General features: G+C 41.9%; 1 protein-coding gene across 2 annotated transcripts in view; it reads left to right on the plus strand.

The window, feature by feature from the left end:
• mef2cb (myocyte enhancer factor 2cb) overlaps positions 1 to 16,231 on the plus strand; it is a 74,249-nt gene that overhangs the window by 23,921 nt on the left and 34,097 nt on the right. For both annotated transcript variants that reach the window (XM_062417341.1, XM_062417340.1), the window contains one exon: positions 7,966 to 8,174. In XM_062417341.1, the coding sequence (XP_062273325.1) occupies positions 8,121 to 8,174 (54 nt within the window). In that variant the 5' untranslated portion in view covers positions 7,966 to 8,120. The remainder of the gene's footprint in view (positions 1 to 7,965; positions 8,175 to 16,231) is intronic.

Raw genomic sequence — 16,231 nt, forward strand, 5'->3', positions numbered from 1 at the left:
CCACTGGAGAACATTGCTAACATCCTGAGACATTGTCATACTCGGCAGGGAACATAATTGGGTGAATACCGTATGTCAGTGCTTTGTGTTCTTACTGACATGACTCCCGGCTGTTCCTGTGGGGGCAGGGTACACTCATTGAAGGGTTTATGCTGTAATTCCACTGCAATTGTAATTTTTTATTACATTGTTTTGTTTTTTTACACAATAGATAAGCAGGGAATAACTATCTGTGAGACATAGAGGTGCACCTGTGAGTGAATGAACACGTACCTGTGTGCATTCATTTTCGGTTCCCATCCCACCTGGGTCCTGTGGTGCACTGGGCAACATGTGAAATGAGACAGTGGTTTACACTCTCTGGAAAACATGACCTGCGGCAGAGCTTTGTAACTGACTTTACACTGACTGGAAAGCAAGAGAGACAGACAGAGGGTGAGGGATAGAGAAAGAGAGGAAGAAGTGAAAGAAATTGTGGCCGTGCTGATAAAGTGAAACTTAAGTGCAGTTATTTGTGTTTAAACATCAGATGTGTGTATTGCCACCATCTGTACCACTTCCATATTCAAAATCATTTCAAAGCCTTTCGTTTTTTCCTCTTGTACCTAACTATCTTTGTGTTGGTACCTTGTACTATTTTACTTCTATTAAGTTGATTTTTTCTCTCTCTATCATCTTTATCTCTGCTTCATACTTGAATGCATCCATTGCCCCTCCTTATGCTCATGACATGGAAAAACTGAATGCACTAAATGGTGATTCATTCCAGCCTTTCCGGGGCCTCTCCAAATTGTGGCTCGCCTTTGCTTCTGCTTTTTCTTTTCTTCTCCTTTTTTCTGATACCATTTTTTCCACCTTGGCACAAGGGTACGTGTGTGGTAAATTTGTCATTGTGGTTTAAGTTTATTTGTTTATCACTCATCATGCTAAGCCACTGTCACAACAAAACCTCGGCAACAATCGGCAGGGAATGCCTCTTTAACCAACATTAGCCACGCGTCCATGTGTGCCCTCTTGCTTGTCTGCTTTTGGCCTAGCAGCTGCGGCTTTACAGCCCTTGGCCTCCTTTCAAAGAGGGGGTTGACGCATTGTGTCAAGTCATTTTGTCCTTGGGGAAGTCAGCAATGGGCGATGGAAAGATGGCTCTCACCTGTCTCCATACTGGCTCTGACGGATGGCTACCTGTCTCCATTGCAGCTCTGATGGCCCAAGGCCCCTGTTTACTGGTGCTGATTGAGACGTGCAGCTGGCCAAACGAAGGCAGGGCTGCATACTCTTTTACCTCCACTTCTACCTGCATTACAATTACCGGATATTACATAGGAGTACATTCTCTTTTACATGCAGAATAAAATATCTAAATCAAAAAATACATACCCGACTGAAATATAGAAATCTTGTTTATCTTAAAATCTGAAGTGTTTTTACGTCTATGACAGGAAATTATATATGTGATAGTTTTCTGTAAAAACACAATGGCAAACAGACAGCACACTGAGTAGAGGATGGATATTCTTTTCACCTGTAATGAAATGCCACAGCTGAGGAAATATTATTTCCATTTCATTGAAGACTAGTCAAATGTTGAACAATTAAATATGACACTATAAGCTGTTTCATGGCTGGAATTCATATGTATACCTTTACATTCCATTTAACATGAAAATCTAATGTATTGTCTTTGCTGTTTTATCAGCTCTATTTTGTATGTACTAATATGTGTAAAAATCAGAATTCTTAGTTTTTTAACCATTTTCCAATTTAGTGTTTTAACAACATGTCTGTTGGTTCATGGAAAAATGTTAAGCCAAAGACATTTTAAAGGGAAGTCAAATTCAAGCCTACTATATAATAATACAAATACCGAAGTCGTATTGCTTCAGTTCTCATTATCTGTTGTTGCAGATTTAAGGGAAGAGTGGCGATTAGGTTTTGATTCCCAATGTATTCTCTGTGAACAGAATGATTTAGGGAAGGAAGCACCTTTAGCACCTTTGATTGTCTTTGCCTGCTGATGTCACATCCTTCCGCTGAGCTGTGTGTGTGTGTGTTTGTGTGTGTGTGTGTGTGTGTGTGTGTGTGTGTGTGTGTGTGTGTGTGTGTGTGTGTGTGTGTGTGTGTGTGTGTGTGTGTGTGTGTGTGTGTGTGCGTGTGTGTGTGTGTGTGTGTGTTTCCTGTCTTTCTGTCCTCCAAAACCCTGGGGCAGAGCTGTTGGATTGAAGGATAAGAGGGGAAACAGTACTAGCAGAGTCTCATTAGTATGAAAATCAATTAAGTTTAGAGTTGAAGTATTAAGTTTTATGTTGAGATATTGGTTTAACTAGAGTTGGCAAGGTATTGAGAGCTCATCTTGTAGAATTTGAGCCACTACTTATAACAGTATACTTTGTTCCACAATGTCAGTCACACTTATGAGCGCTTGACAGAGTGCATAAAACGTATGCCAACCACAGGCTATTGGCTCACTTTCCTCCTCATCAATAGACAGGTGTCTCAGTTCTAAGGCACACAGAGATTGAAAATAGAATACATGTGAAACCATCTCTGTCTTGCTAATGATCCAACTAAACCGTGAGCTAATAGAGAGAGACAGGTGAAGACTTATCCTCCAACACACACACAGAAGAACACACACACACTGCAGCCTCTCACATTCAAGTTTAGCTCGAACCCTCACTGAAAAAAAAAGGAATGAACACATTATAAGATGATCCACCACTATCGCTCTAATCCCCAGATGTACATGTTGCTAATCTCCTTAGCTGCTAACATGTTAAATTAGCCCTAATATCTGCTGAGATTCAGAGCCATAGAGGCCCACCTACGCGTGGGCTACCGCCCAGGTTTAGGTCACTCTTCTCCCCCAGCATCCGAAAAAGATACAGACATTAGAGAGTGTGTGTGTGCGCGTGTGTGTGTGTGTGGGGGGTGGTTGAGGGAAGTAGCAGTGATAGCCATTCGTCACCCTGCCTATCTCGCTCTGACAGATGGGGAGTGCGGTGTGCCACATAGAGGAGTCACTGCCTGTAATGACATTAGAGGCACAATGAGACCTGATACACATTTTTCTGTTCCCATCCTGCCTGGCCATTGACTTGCTCTTTTGCTTGATCCTTCCCCTCCTCTCATTTCTCCTGTTATATCTCGATCCATCCTTACAGGCGATAAAGTGCTGTGTACCACTATGTTCAAATCAAAAAGCACATACACACATACTGCAAATGTACTCAAATGCACCCACATTTATACGGGCACACGCACAAACAACTACAGAAGAAACACAAAGAAGAAACCTCTAAACATCTCCACATCCGGAAAAAAAAGAAAGAAAAAAATTTAAATGTTCTCAAGGAAAAAAATCTTCTACATGACAGATATGCACAAGTAAAAACAGAACACTGTGAGTGTGTACTGACATTCAGATTGTATTTGGAAAACTATATTAAAGCGCTTTTTTTCATCCTCCTCTTCAAGGAAATGGGAGTTTATTTAAAAAGAGAGAGCGTTTATTTAATGTACCATACACCTCCTAAAAGGTTTACTTACTGCAGTGTAATATGTTATTTCAAATCCTCACAACCACATTTCCTAGGAGGATAGGGGATACTAGTGTTATATATATATATATATATATATATTTCAGGACACATGCTATTACCAAATGTGTTGCAGATGTACCATGGGCCGCGGCTGTGCTGCCGAGGTGGGGTTTCTTGGAAAAACATCACCAATCCTGTCATGATAAATCACCTTCCCCAATTTGCTATAACGTGTAGAATTAGGATTCGAGAATATCAGCATCAGCACAATTCTGCACATGCTGCATTTACAGGACTGCCGGTTTCGGTCTTTTTTCCCTCACAATTCTCCGAATGCAGAAATAAAATGATAGACGAATGTGTGCAACTTTTGTTCTTGGAACTTGACTTCATCATGTGCATTTCTCCTCATGTCACATCTTTTCTCCTGATTCGCAAACAAAACTATGTAGCTGTCTTTCATAATGATGAATTCATCTTGTGCATGAGTCAAGGTAAAGTTCCTCTTTTTGTCGGCCCCTTGATTCAGAGGAGTCGTCTTCAGTGTCTGTCCTCAATAACAAAGCCACATTAACAAGCACCCTACAGACCATCTATTAGAATGTGAAAAAGCACCATGTGCTGTATATTAGTTTTTAGTGACTAAACACTTGGGAGAGAGGCGACCTAGAATCAAGCCTTGTGGTGCACTGAGTGTATATGTTCTCATCGTCCTCTCAGCTCCACTTCTGAGACACAGAGAGAGAGAATGCTCATTAGATCTATGTGCTGAATTGCTGCTCCCTCTCCATTTCTCCCATCCTCCCCCAACCTTCATCCCTCTCTCTCTCTCTCTCTCTCTCTCTGTCCGTCTGCTTAACAGATGGGAGGGTCGTGGGTACAGCTCTTCCCCTCCCCCCGGAGAGGCCTGGTGCCTGTTCAAAAGATCCCTCTTTATGCTTCACTCCATTTCCCTCTCTTCTCTCCATTTATCTGTTTTCCTCTCTCCACTCTCCTTCTCATTGTCACCTCTCCAACTCAAAGCACAGAGAGTTGGGACCCAGGATATAAAACAAGCAGAGGAGCAACCGTTGTCCTTCTGTCTGCATGGTGCCAGGCTGCTCTCTGACCTTAGCAGTCGCCCGCTCCGGCCTCCTTCCAGTTACCAGGCTAGTGTGAATGCAAGCATGCCATTAGTCAGGCTCGGCAGAGAAGATAAAGAAACTCTTGTGTGTATTTTTCCTTCTCCATATGCCGTTCCCTCTCTCCCCATGCCTTATTTTGGGATTAGTAAATTGGCTTAATGAGTACAAGCTTGTTAGTTCTTTCTATCTGTCTCCCTGTGTGTGTCTTCATTTTGCCCCTTGCTACTTTCTCACCTTGTTTGCCCTCTCAAGGTCAGATGTCAGTGTCAGTCTCTTGTGAAAAATTCTTGCTGAGGATTACTGCCTTGTGCCGCTTGACCATGTTCAATACACAGTATTTGTTTCCTGCATTTCTCTCCATTTCACTGTCTTGGCGTCATGAGGCTAAATTGGATTGAGTGATTCAGTGGTAATCTGTTGAGTTAACTGATGCTCTATCCAACACAAGGGAAGAAGAGGGAAGAGAGCCCGATGAGGAGGTGGGCATTCAGTTCTTATCCAGGAACTGCCTGGCACTCATATGGGACGGGGGCGGGTGTGAGGAAAGGGGAGGGGGGATGTGTGTGTGTGTGTGTGTGTGTGTTGGGGGGGGAATGGAGTGGGGACGGAGGGAAGGGAACTTGCATCGTTGTGTAGGAGGAGGTAGAGGAGGCAAGAGTGAGAAGGGATGGGAAGGGGAGGTGGCTGAGTAGGGGAGTCACTGACACGGGGCTAAGCGGCAGCAGAGCCTCACCTCGGGGAGCGTTGGCTGGTGCTTGGAGCCAAAAGCAGGGATTAAATGTTCAGGACACGGGCTTAGTCTTAACGTTAATGTTACGTAAGGCCTAAGGTGTTGCCCCAGCGGGTGTTGACATTGAGAGGTTCAGCTCTGCTCAGTGGGCTGTGGGAGGAACGAGGAGGAGGTGGAGGCCAGGAGGCAGGGATCACAGAGGTAACGCCTCCTTGTTTGGAGCGATGCCCGGGCTGGGTAGTGTTGAGTACAAAGACTGGGAGGGGATGATGCTGTCAGCCTGTGATTGAGGTACGCCGGCTTGATTGATATCCTTGTCTGGCTGTCTTGTGCTAAGCTCCTCAGTGTTGGCTTGTAATCCTAGTTTGTCTGACAACATCCTTCTTTGTTTTCTTCTAGAGGGCAGCTCTTTGTTTTTCTGTCTACAGATGGGTGTGTTTGCACAGAGCAATGCTAAAATGTTTTGGATAGCCTCTTCAGAGCTGCCACAGAGTTATTTTAGATCTTGTGATTATTATGGTGGTGCAGTCCGGCTGTTGTCCTAACTGCCAAAAGATGCATTTATGTCTGTATCTCATTTCTTCCATAAGTGGGTGTATTCCAAACCATCAACTCAGGAAGTTTTTTGTCATGCATGTAATCATTGTTCAAATTGTTTTGTTTCACTTTGTTTCCCTTTTTTGTGTGATGGAGGTTTTGTGGCAGAGTGGCTTATAATAGTTGATGAAGTTTTAATTCTTTAAATGTGAATATATTTACCAAATCAGTTTATTCATAAGGGCCATACTAGTTTCAGCCCTAACTACACATAACACTTAACACAACTTGACACCCATACTGTACTACAGATTTTAAAAGAGCCAGGCAGGAAGTGCACAGCCTGTGTTTTCTGTTGCAAATGAAAAGATCTCGAGTCATGTACTACTGTTACTGGCCCTGGTCTGTCACTAAGAGCCACAGTATCTGGATGTCCCTATTACGCGCTTTCATTATCAATGTCCTACTCTCTAGAAGAAAGAGGTCAAGTGCACAGCAATGTGCTGCGCTCACCTCAGGGGTTTAGAGCTTTCTTGTGCTTTCTCATGCATGTTACTCAATAAATACATGGATTCAGGTTAGGGGAAGATATAAAAAAAGGAAAGGAGGCGAAAGGAAGTGCAGTACAATGTGCATGTATTTGTGCGGCAGCGTGAAAAAGAGAGAATATGAGAGAGTGAGGAAGAGAGCAAGGGTGTATGGGAGAAAAGAGAGGGAGAGAGAGTGATAGAGAGAGAGACTGAGACTGACATGTCTTTTGGTGAAGCAGTGTCGTCTTCCACATCAATGTCTGATGCTTGTGCTGCCAGGTGCCGGAAATCTGGTTCAGAGAGGAGAGAAGAGAGAAGAAGGGGAAAGTAGAGAAAAAAAGGCAGGGTAGATGGAGGATTTTTTTTTATGTGACGGCGCTGACAGCTCCCCTGCATTGCACTGAGCTTAAATAATGGGATGCTCATTTGCATAACGAGGGACGTTATCACCTCTACTGTCAAAAGAAAACACAACAACAGTTCTTCTGCTCCTCCCTGAGATAGATTGGGTTGGCCTACTTTAGCACTCTGGAGAGATGCACTGGCTTAGCCAAGCTCACACAAGAACACACACACACACACACACACATGTGCACACTTACACACTTACACATACACGGACAAACACTGACGCAAACTTTTTGGAGCGCAGCTTTCTTCTTTGCACATGCAGTCCAGCTCATCAGCTGTTGGCCTCCACTCCTCAAACACAGGTACACACACACACACACACACACACACACGCACACACACACACACACACACACACACACACACACACACACACACATACACACTAAGTCGTGCACACAAAGACAAGTGTGTGTATTCAAATGCTCCTCAGATGCCCTCATTGACATGCAATGTCTCCAGCTGGATAAAATTCATGTTGGAATTTTGTTTGATTTCTGTCGCTACAAACTGTCCGTCTACCATGTTTCAAAAGATCACTCGTGGCATTTTTGTCTTTCCTTTCTTTTTTTTTATGGCTTTGTTGTGCCAAAACGTGGCAAGTCTGAGCTGAGTTTTACATCTGTATTCCATCCTGCGACTCCTGTCTGCCATTTTGGAGATGAGCTGCAGATAGAGTAGAAAACGTCTGGCAGTTCCTCTGTCAATACAGTGCAGTTTCGTGGGAAGAAACAAAATGTATTTCTCAGTCTGGAGGTAATGTTACAGTGTTGGTGATTAGAGCGTTTAAGTTAGCGGCACTTCCAAAACACTGTCAAACTCTCTGTGAACGAGGCGAGATCCTGACAGCGCTGTCTCCTCTCATAGTCGGTGCCTGGGAAAAAAATGCAAAAACTGATTTGCATGATATCGACAGTGAAAAACACAGCAGTTCTCACAACATTGTTGACAGATTCTTTGTCTTTCTTCACCCTCCCTTGTGGCTGCCATGATGCCACTTTTATTTATTTTTTTCTCTCAGTATTTTGCCATATTTCATTTCATTTAAGGCTCATCCTCTTCTCCCCCCTCCCTCTTTCTTTCTTTTCTTGCAGGTACGGATGCTGGAATCTTTGAGTTGATTGGAACAAATAGAAAGCAGAAAAAAAGACAGATAAAGGAAGAGCAGAAGAGTGAAGAAGAAGAAAGAGGAGAGAGAATAAAGCATAAAGTTCTTTAGAAAGAGGAGAGAAAGAAAGAGACGGGGACGATGGGGAGGAAAAAGATTCAGATCACGCGGATTATGGATGAACGCAACAGACAGGTAAGTCCCTGGGGGGTGGGAGGATGGATGAGTATAGGGGTGGGGGAAAGAAAGGTGGTGGGGGGGACACCCTACACCCCGCACAGCCCTCAACAATGAAGGTCTTCTGGGAGTCTGGGCAATATGAACTGAGGGACAGAGGAGTGTAAGCGGGGATAGAACAGTTATTGCTTTGGGTAGAAGTGTTCCATTGGCTTATAATGGCAGGTTTGTTTCCCCTCAATCTAACGAAGCAGTGTGAGGGCACTTGGAGAATTTTTCCAAAAAGGGATTTGCATGAGAATATTTGTAATTCTCAAAACCCATTCTGCATATCACTGCATGCTCTGAGGGCTGCGGCCTACACACAACTTTAGCACCCTTCACACCCAACTGCCCACAACATGCCACCCAGTTTAGCTCACTGGCAGTGGAATATTACCAGGCACAGGGTGGTAACATCTGAGAGGCAGGGTGAGAGAAAACAAACAAATAACCAAACAGAGATAGGATGGTCTAAAGTGAACTGGACTGGGCCAACAGGGTGGAGATGAGGGACAGCCTGGGAGACAAATACTGAAACAGTATTTTTCTTGAGCTAAATCAGTAACAGTTGGACTTCTGTAGCTTTCCTCTCAGCACAAAATATACCTTTTTAAACCAGTGATACATAGTCATTTGAGAAAAACCCCAGTGAAACAGCAAACATTAAACCAACAGAATTCTTGCAAGACACTTTTTAACAGCTGGCATCACTTGAGAGAGACATAATAAATTGTCAACAATGTGATTCAAGCAGACACTATGGTCTGTGGCAGGAAATAGATAAAGACAGAGCTCCCTCACTGCCCTCGAGGCCCACAATCGATCACTTCCTGTGGCACAACTGACCACTGACACTTTGTCAGCTTCCTGGCAGCCCAATTGGATCCATACGCTGCTAACGTGGCCCCTGGATCACAGGTCAAACACACAAGCAGGCGCACACACCTTGTCTGCACACAGGCCCATTTCATTGCTTTTTCCACGTCTTTATCATCTGACATCCACAGTAATGCTTTCAACCATTTTCCACAGTGCTCTTCATCACAGTCATTTGTGGCCAGAGTAATGTGACATAAAGAGGCTCGAGGAATCGATCGGACAATACTCTAGGAGTAATTGAAGCAGATTTTGACCCCTTTTCTGACTGTGCCTAGTGAGTGTGAATGTAGTTAAGAGGATAGTGGGAGGGGAGTGAGAATGTGAATGCACTTGAGATAAAGAAGCGACTTTTAGTAATCATGATTTTTATTGTTTATGATACACAGCTGCAGCACAAACAGGAGAGTAGGAGAGATACACAGGTATAGATATATATACAAAAACACAGAGGGTGTGTGACTGTATGTACCTATCTGCTCTGTATTCTAATTTATGTATTTGTTATTGAAAGAAAGACAGACAGACAGAGACACAGAGCAAGAGCAAGGAGGAGGTCACAGAGTTTTAGATGAGGACTAAAGCTATCATCTTGCAGCAGCACCCACACTTCCTCCTTATTGTTATCTCAGCCCTTCTCTCTCATCCTACCTTAGACTGGGCCCGCCAGTTGCACCAGGCACTCCGGCTCCTGAGGATAAGGAGGGAAAGAGGGAGACAGGAAGGACACCTGAGGGGAATCGATGCCTGAGATATCCGGGCTTTACTTACAGGGAGAAAAGGGAGGGGAGGAGAGGGAGGAGAGAGTAAGGGTTCAGGGAAAGGAGAATCAATATACCACTGGATTTTGTTGTTTTGATCTTTAAAATGATAGATTACTTATTTAGATGTTATTTTAGGCGAATGATGATGCCTACCAATATGATGTAATCAAGTCATGTGGAAAACACCACATGCTCTGTGGATATTGCACTTGGTGTCATTCAACCTACGGCCCAAATAAATGACATCACCACATTTAGAGAGGCGTACATCACAAGACAAAGACAGAGACAGACAGAAAATGTTCTTCTTAAAAGAAAAAAAAACAAAAAAACGGAAGCTTTGGTTTTGCATATTTTCACTTCCTTTTTGAGAAAATGTCCCACAGCCAAAGCCAAATAAACACCAGAGGAGTTTATATAGTGTTGCTTTTCAACCTCACATTCTTTAAATTCTTTTACTGTTTTATATCTAAAAAGTATTGCTGTCCTCTTAAAACTCTTCAGTGATCTTTGTTTGGAAATGATGACTTAACACAATAATAATGTCTTAAAAGGTTAATATACAGAACATGGCACAATATGTGTTTCTGTCTAAAAATGGCGGTGAACTTAATTTAAAATTTCCCCCTGAATCTAACCTGTCTACACTCTACGCTATAAGCTTTGATGAAATGGCACCAGTCTGTAGGGCTGTCAGCACTACCTTGCCACCTACAGGGCTACACTGACCCACCACCCCCACCCTTGCCCTCCCTGTAGCGGCAGCATCACAGTGGGCACAGGACCTGACTCTCTCTGGGCGGCCACTTTGGGCTGCCACCCCAGGCACCGAAACACTTCCCCAGAGCAGGGGCAGAAGGGCCAGGCCTCCCTGGTGTTGACTGGCTGCCCGGAGCTCTGGACAGTGGGCAGCAGTGTGTGAGCCCTGGCTCCAAGCCTCCCGACCACTCAGACCCTCTCCCAGCCTCGGGCACATGAAAGAGCCCCCTGTGCCATAACTCATGGGCTGCACACAGAGAGCAGACTCTCTTGCCCCAGCACACAAGGCACACACCTACAGTACAAGATATGGGCACAGGTGTGTGTGTTTGTGTGTGTGTGTATGCGTACACACAGTGGCATAGAATTGAGATGTAGCAAATTATACATTCAGACACTTACTTAGATGGTGCATTTAGTGTCTTGTTTATGCATACACAAATGCAAGCTTGTAAATACACGTACACATCTAAAACACATCTATCTCTCCAGGGTAGATAGTAGTAGTAGATAGTGTTGGGGATCGACTAATTTACTGCAATTGGCTCTAATTAGTGTTACCTCTCCAGCCAGTACACTCAGTGGGCTTAATTTAGGATGACTTGTTTGTGTGAATTTGTGTGAGTGTGAGTGTGTGTGCGTGTGCGTGTGCGTGTGTGTGTGTGTGTGTGGGACATGTGGGTTCCGAGGGGGAAGGGACCCAGGGCCAAAGGTTAAATGTGGATCAGGTCATCAGTGACAGGAAGTAAAACAACAGGATCTCTCAGTTCCCCCAAACAAAAGTTGCACTAACACAAGATAAAAAATATACATATACATGTTGTAATGTCTTCCTGCATATGCCTACTTTCTTCCTTCACAATGTTAGCTGCAGCTGAAATAAGGGGCCCTTTTGTTTCTACGACAAAGCATTCCTCTCTCCAATCAACAGCACTGGGGTGAGAAAATGTGCGAGTGAAATTAACAGCAGGAAAATAATGAGGCCCACAGGATAGCTCCTCACCCCTGCACCCCTCCTCTAATTCCCTGTTTCCCACCTTCTACTGTCTCCTTCTTTTACCACAGCAAGTGGCACTCCTCTCTGTCATATGTTCAGTGCTGCGAGACCTCACCTGTAAAGGGCTCACTAAGCTCTCACCTCTCTGCTGTATTTTTATTCTCTTTTGCCTTTTTCGCCTTACTCCTTGTTTCGCTTCTCATTCACATGTTCTTCTCACCTCACTCTCTAATTTTCCCCCTCTCACCAGAACCTCTTAATGGTTTGTCTAGCTTCCTCTCTTTTACTTCCCTTGTCTGCAATATGGCTCATTATTTTATTTTTTTAAATGAAAATCTGTGCATATTTATTATATATGTGCATATATATATATATATATATATATTTTTTTTTTTTTTTTTTTAAATATAATTTTATAACATTTTTAATATTAAAAAAATATTAAAAATGTATTTAGAAAAACAGTCTGTAGTCTGTTGTTTAGCTATTTATTGATTATTTTAAATCTCACTCTTAGGAACTCTGGCTCATAATCTTCAGCTCATTTACATTTTCTCTATTTTTCTGAGCTGTGCTTGTCCTACGAAAACTTCATTTAGTGAAAATTGGGGTTAATAGGGTTTTCTTGCAGCAGAAATCACTAAAACAATTAGTTGTGTGGGGACATACAATCTGTGTGAAAATCAGTTTAAACCAATCTGTTCCTTTTTTTTTTTTTTTTTAAGAAGCTTTTTTTGTGAAAATTGGTAAAAAGCGAAAACAATGCTCCTTATACAGTGTTAGCCTCAGTGCCACGACAAAAGTTTATCCACCGCAAATGACTGACAACAAGTTATTTTTGTCATTCCGGCCACTAACTTTGGCCTTGCGATGCAACATTCACTTTTTTTCAGTCAGTGGGCATATCCTTTTCCAGTTGTGGTTTTTATTTTATTTTTTTAGCATAAACAGGAACATACAGCAAAGGAGCATAGCCATTACAGTGCTGTACTGAATTGTAATTACCACCTTTGATAAGTAGAACAATTTAAGTTGGCATGTATTTTAAGACATCTATACAAAAATTAGCATGATTAAGACACCACTAAATCAATTCCACAGGTTAGCTCTTAACTACTCAAAGTGGACACTTTCGTTTCAGTCACTGAATGAAGATATGTCTGGAGTCTGCTGCCTCTTGCTCCTACTGTATAATGAAGGCACACTGAAAAGGATGATAAGTGGGGTTTTGAAGAGAGAGAAGAGCATAGCATATATTAGAGGTGGGACAAAGCCTCCTTTGTCGTAATGCCCCTCTTAACAGCTTCTTTGGCTGTGAGGCAGAGTTCAGGCCCAGGTCTTGGGCTCCCCTTATTCCTTTTGCGTAAGCCCATGTCTTCCTGCTTGGCCCCTGACAATGGGATAAGTGTTTGTCTCAATACAAATTGTGCTGCTCCATAGCTGAATGACATGTATGTGTATGTGTGCGCTTGCGTGTGTGTGTGTCCACACGGCCATGTTTGGTTTTCTAACCAGCAGTTTTTGGTGCCTGTCTCTCCACTCCTCCTCTTCCTCCACCTCCTCCTCCCCCAGGGAAGCAGGCAGGAGGTGGGAAGCAGAAGCGAAGCCATTGTGAAGGGGAAGCCACTGGCCTCTTCCTGTTATGAGAGGAAATGCATACAAATGTGCTTCCTGTGCGTCCACCCCCTCTCTCCTCCCTCCTCCCCTTTCTCTGTCTCCCCTCTCACCCATGTGGCAGAGAATCAGCCACTATCCCTCCTTTCTTCTTGTCCCTCTGTTTATCCTGGGCGTTTTTCTCCTCTTTTTGCAAGAGGAAATGTGACACGTCATTTGGGCCAAGCAAAACTGATTCTTTTCATACTATTTGTGTGCATATAATTACATATGAATACACATACATACATACATGTACAAGATCTTAAAAAAGTGAACCAGAACAAAAGAAAGATGAATTAAATTATTAAAATTGGAGGAAAAATAAAAAGTAAACAAGTATGCAAGGAAGAGCCTCTGTTAGGGGATAGGGTGTAATTAGTAACATGTTCAGGTGTTTACAGTGTATAGGAGATGTATGAATGCATTTGTTTGTGAATGCATCTGAATCTCTCTTGGGATGGGGTTATGGAGGAGGATAGGAGGAGTGAACGAAAAGAGCTTTGGTGTCACTATGAGTCTACAGTGTATGTTCACTATTCTTACCCCATCAGTTAGTGCTCTTTATGTGCCAAAGTAGAGAGTAATATATGCATATACTAACAACGTGCTTTTATGTATTACGAGTAGATATTGATGCTCTAATATTTTGAAGAAAAAAACTGTACTGTCTCTTACGTCCCTGAGTTGTCTCTGCCCCCAAGCTTGTCCATAATAGAGCTATCTGTTCGAAGGTTGATCTTTGTGTTGATAGCTAAAGGGTTTCCGAGCACCAATATTGAAGGAACCTTTCAAAATTCTGAGGGAAATTCTTGCTATAGGTGCAGAGCCAGAATGAACAGTGTTGGCCGAATATTGAGATCTTTATCAGAAAAAAGTGTGTAGCTAATAATCACATCACAAATAAGTCTTAGAAACAAACACTTATTATCATGATGATTTAAATTTTTATCTCAACAATCTTCAAAAGTAGTCTAAAAAATGTCCCTCTGTGTGTGTGTTTTGCATGTGAAAAGTTTCATACTCCAGTTACCAATTTACTGTGGCAAGACAGTTGGGCAAACACTCACATTGGTCCCTTTTACCAGCACACACAGTTGCAAATGTGCATGCTCTCTGTTGTTAACATGGTGGCGTGTCTAACAGCACCCACTGACCAAGGAAACAAAGATCACTCCCACACTGACATATGGATGCTTCTTAATGAGTTTTTTGGTCTAACGAGGACAGAAACCTCATTCAGTGAAATAAATCAATGTTATTCAATTTAATCCATAGGCATCAGAATTATAGGCGCAAATTCAAATTAGAAATAATATATAAATAATTGTGATTTCAGCTTATTTTTAGTGCCCTTACATACAAAATATTTGGAATAACTAAACACAGTAAAACTTTTCTGTCATTTACTGTGATGCTTACAAAATAAGTTAAATGTCAATATTATACGAATATAGAAACTTTCTCAGTTTTTTTTAATCATTTACATTTGTAGTGCAAAGAGAGGCATCCACTGCCTGTCACTGGCAAATAATTATAAATATGCTAATAATGTGCCATTCATAGCATCTGTTTTTACCTGTTCAGAGTGCAGAACAGTGGCTCCTAGAATTCAGGTCCAGAGCACTACTTTACAGCTGCTGTGTGGGCTGAGAGATGTGTTTTAAGCTTGCACAGGAAGGACCAGTGGTGACATCAACAGCTTGAATGTTGATGGGCTAAAAGGGTCACATGACATCATCATGTGAGGCCATGAAGTCTTTACCTCAAACAGTGAAATTAAAAGCTGAACATAAAAAATTGCACAGCTGAGATACAAATTAGCAGATCCTATATGATGTATGTACCAGTATACCAAGACAGGATTTATGTACAAGCCAATTCTCTTTTCAAATGTGTGCATTTTTACTTGTTCAAGCAAGCATGCACTGCATGCCTGTGTATTTGTAGCAATTACTGTATGTACATTGAATTATTAATGTATGTGATTTTGTACATGTCAGATCGAGATGTGGGAGTGTGGTGATTAAATTAAATGTAGGTGTTATTGTTTGTTACTGTCATTTAAAGCTTTTCATAATCACACTCATTCTCTTTCTGGGGTGTTGTTTAAGTCAATCTATGTGTGAATTATAAATACATGTACAGAGGAGTTGAAGGGATGGTTTAAGGGGATACACATTTGTGTAATTCGATTTTTAAATACCTTGGTTTTTACCCATATTTGACAGTGCCCCCAGTTGTTGACCATTACCTACATAATAGCTGAGGCCAAGAGTTGTGTTGGCAGTTGGTCCTATGTTTATAGCTCCTTTTGTTGCTGAATTATAAGCCTTAATACAACATGGTCAAGGTTCAAAGGTCAGCATTTCAAAGCAGGAGCAATGTAGAATCTTCATACTGACATATATGTTATTCTCCAAGTTGAGGCCTTTCAATGATGTATTTATTTTAAGTTTACAACAAATGTTTAAACTTTCTCATTTCATGAACACAAGCCATCTCAGGCCTAGTTTCAGAAAGCATGTTGAAGATCCAGTATGAGCTGTTTGTTTCTTTGTTCTTTAGTGGAAATAGTGACCAAAATGAGTCACTTTCAGAGATTACAATACTGCTGACAATCAAGGCATTACTACAGGCTTAGGGGCTAAAAGTCCTTTGGTTGTGGTTAGGCCTGAAAAGACGAAGCCATTCTCATTGCCAGGACATCAAATATCAACTTGTGTATAGGCTACTATTCACATGACTCTGGCGGTCTTTTGTGTATCTTTATGATTTTTAGTTTTATCAGCTAATGCAAGCATACAAAGAATGTCTCCTGAGTTTTGCTCCCAAAAACACACAGAAGAATAATAAATAATGTAAAATAATAATAATAATAATAATAATAATAATAATAATAATAATAATAATAATAATAATAATAATAATAATAATAATAATAATAATAATACATCTGTTTACTGAATGGAACAGTAGTCATT

The sequence above is a fragment of the Scomber scombrus genome, chromosome 4 (assembly GCF_963691925.1).
Source record: "Scomber scombrus chromosome 4, fScoSco1.1, whole genome shotgun sequence".
NCBI classification, from domain to species: Eukaryota; Metazoa; Chordata; class Actinopteri; order Scombriformes; family Scombridae; genus Scomber; species Scomber scombrus.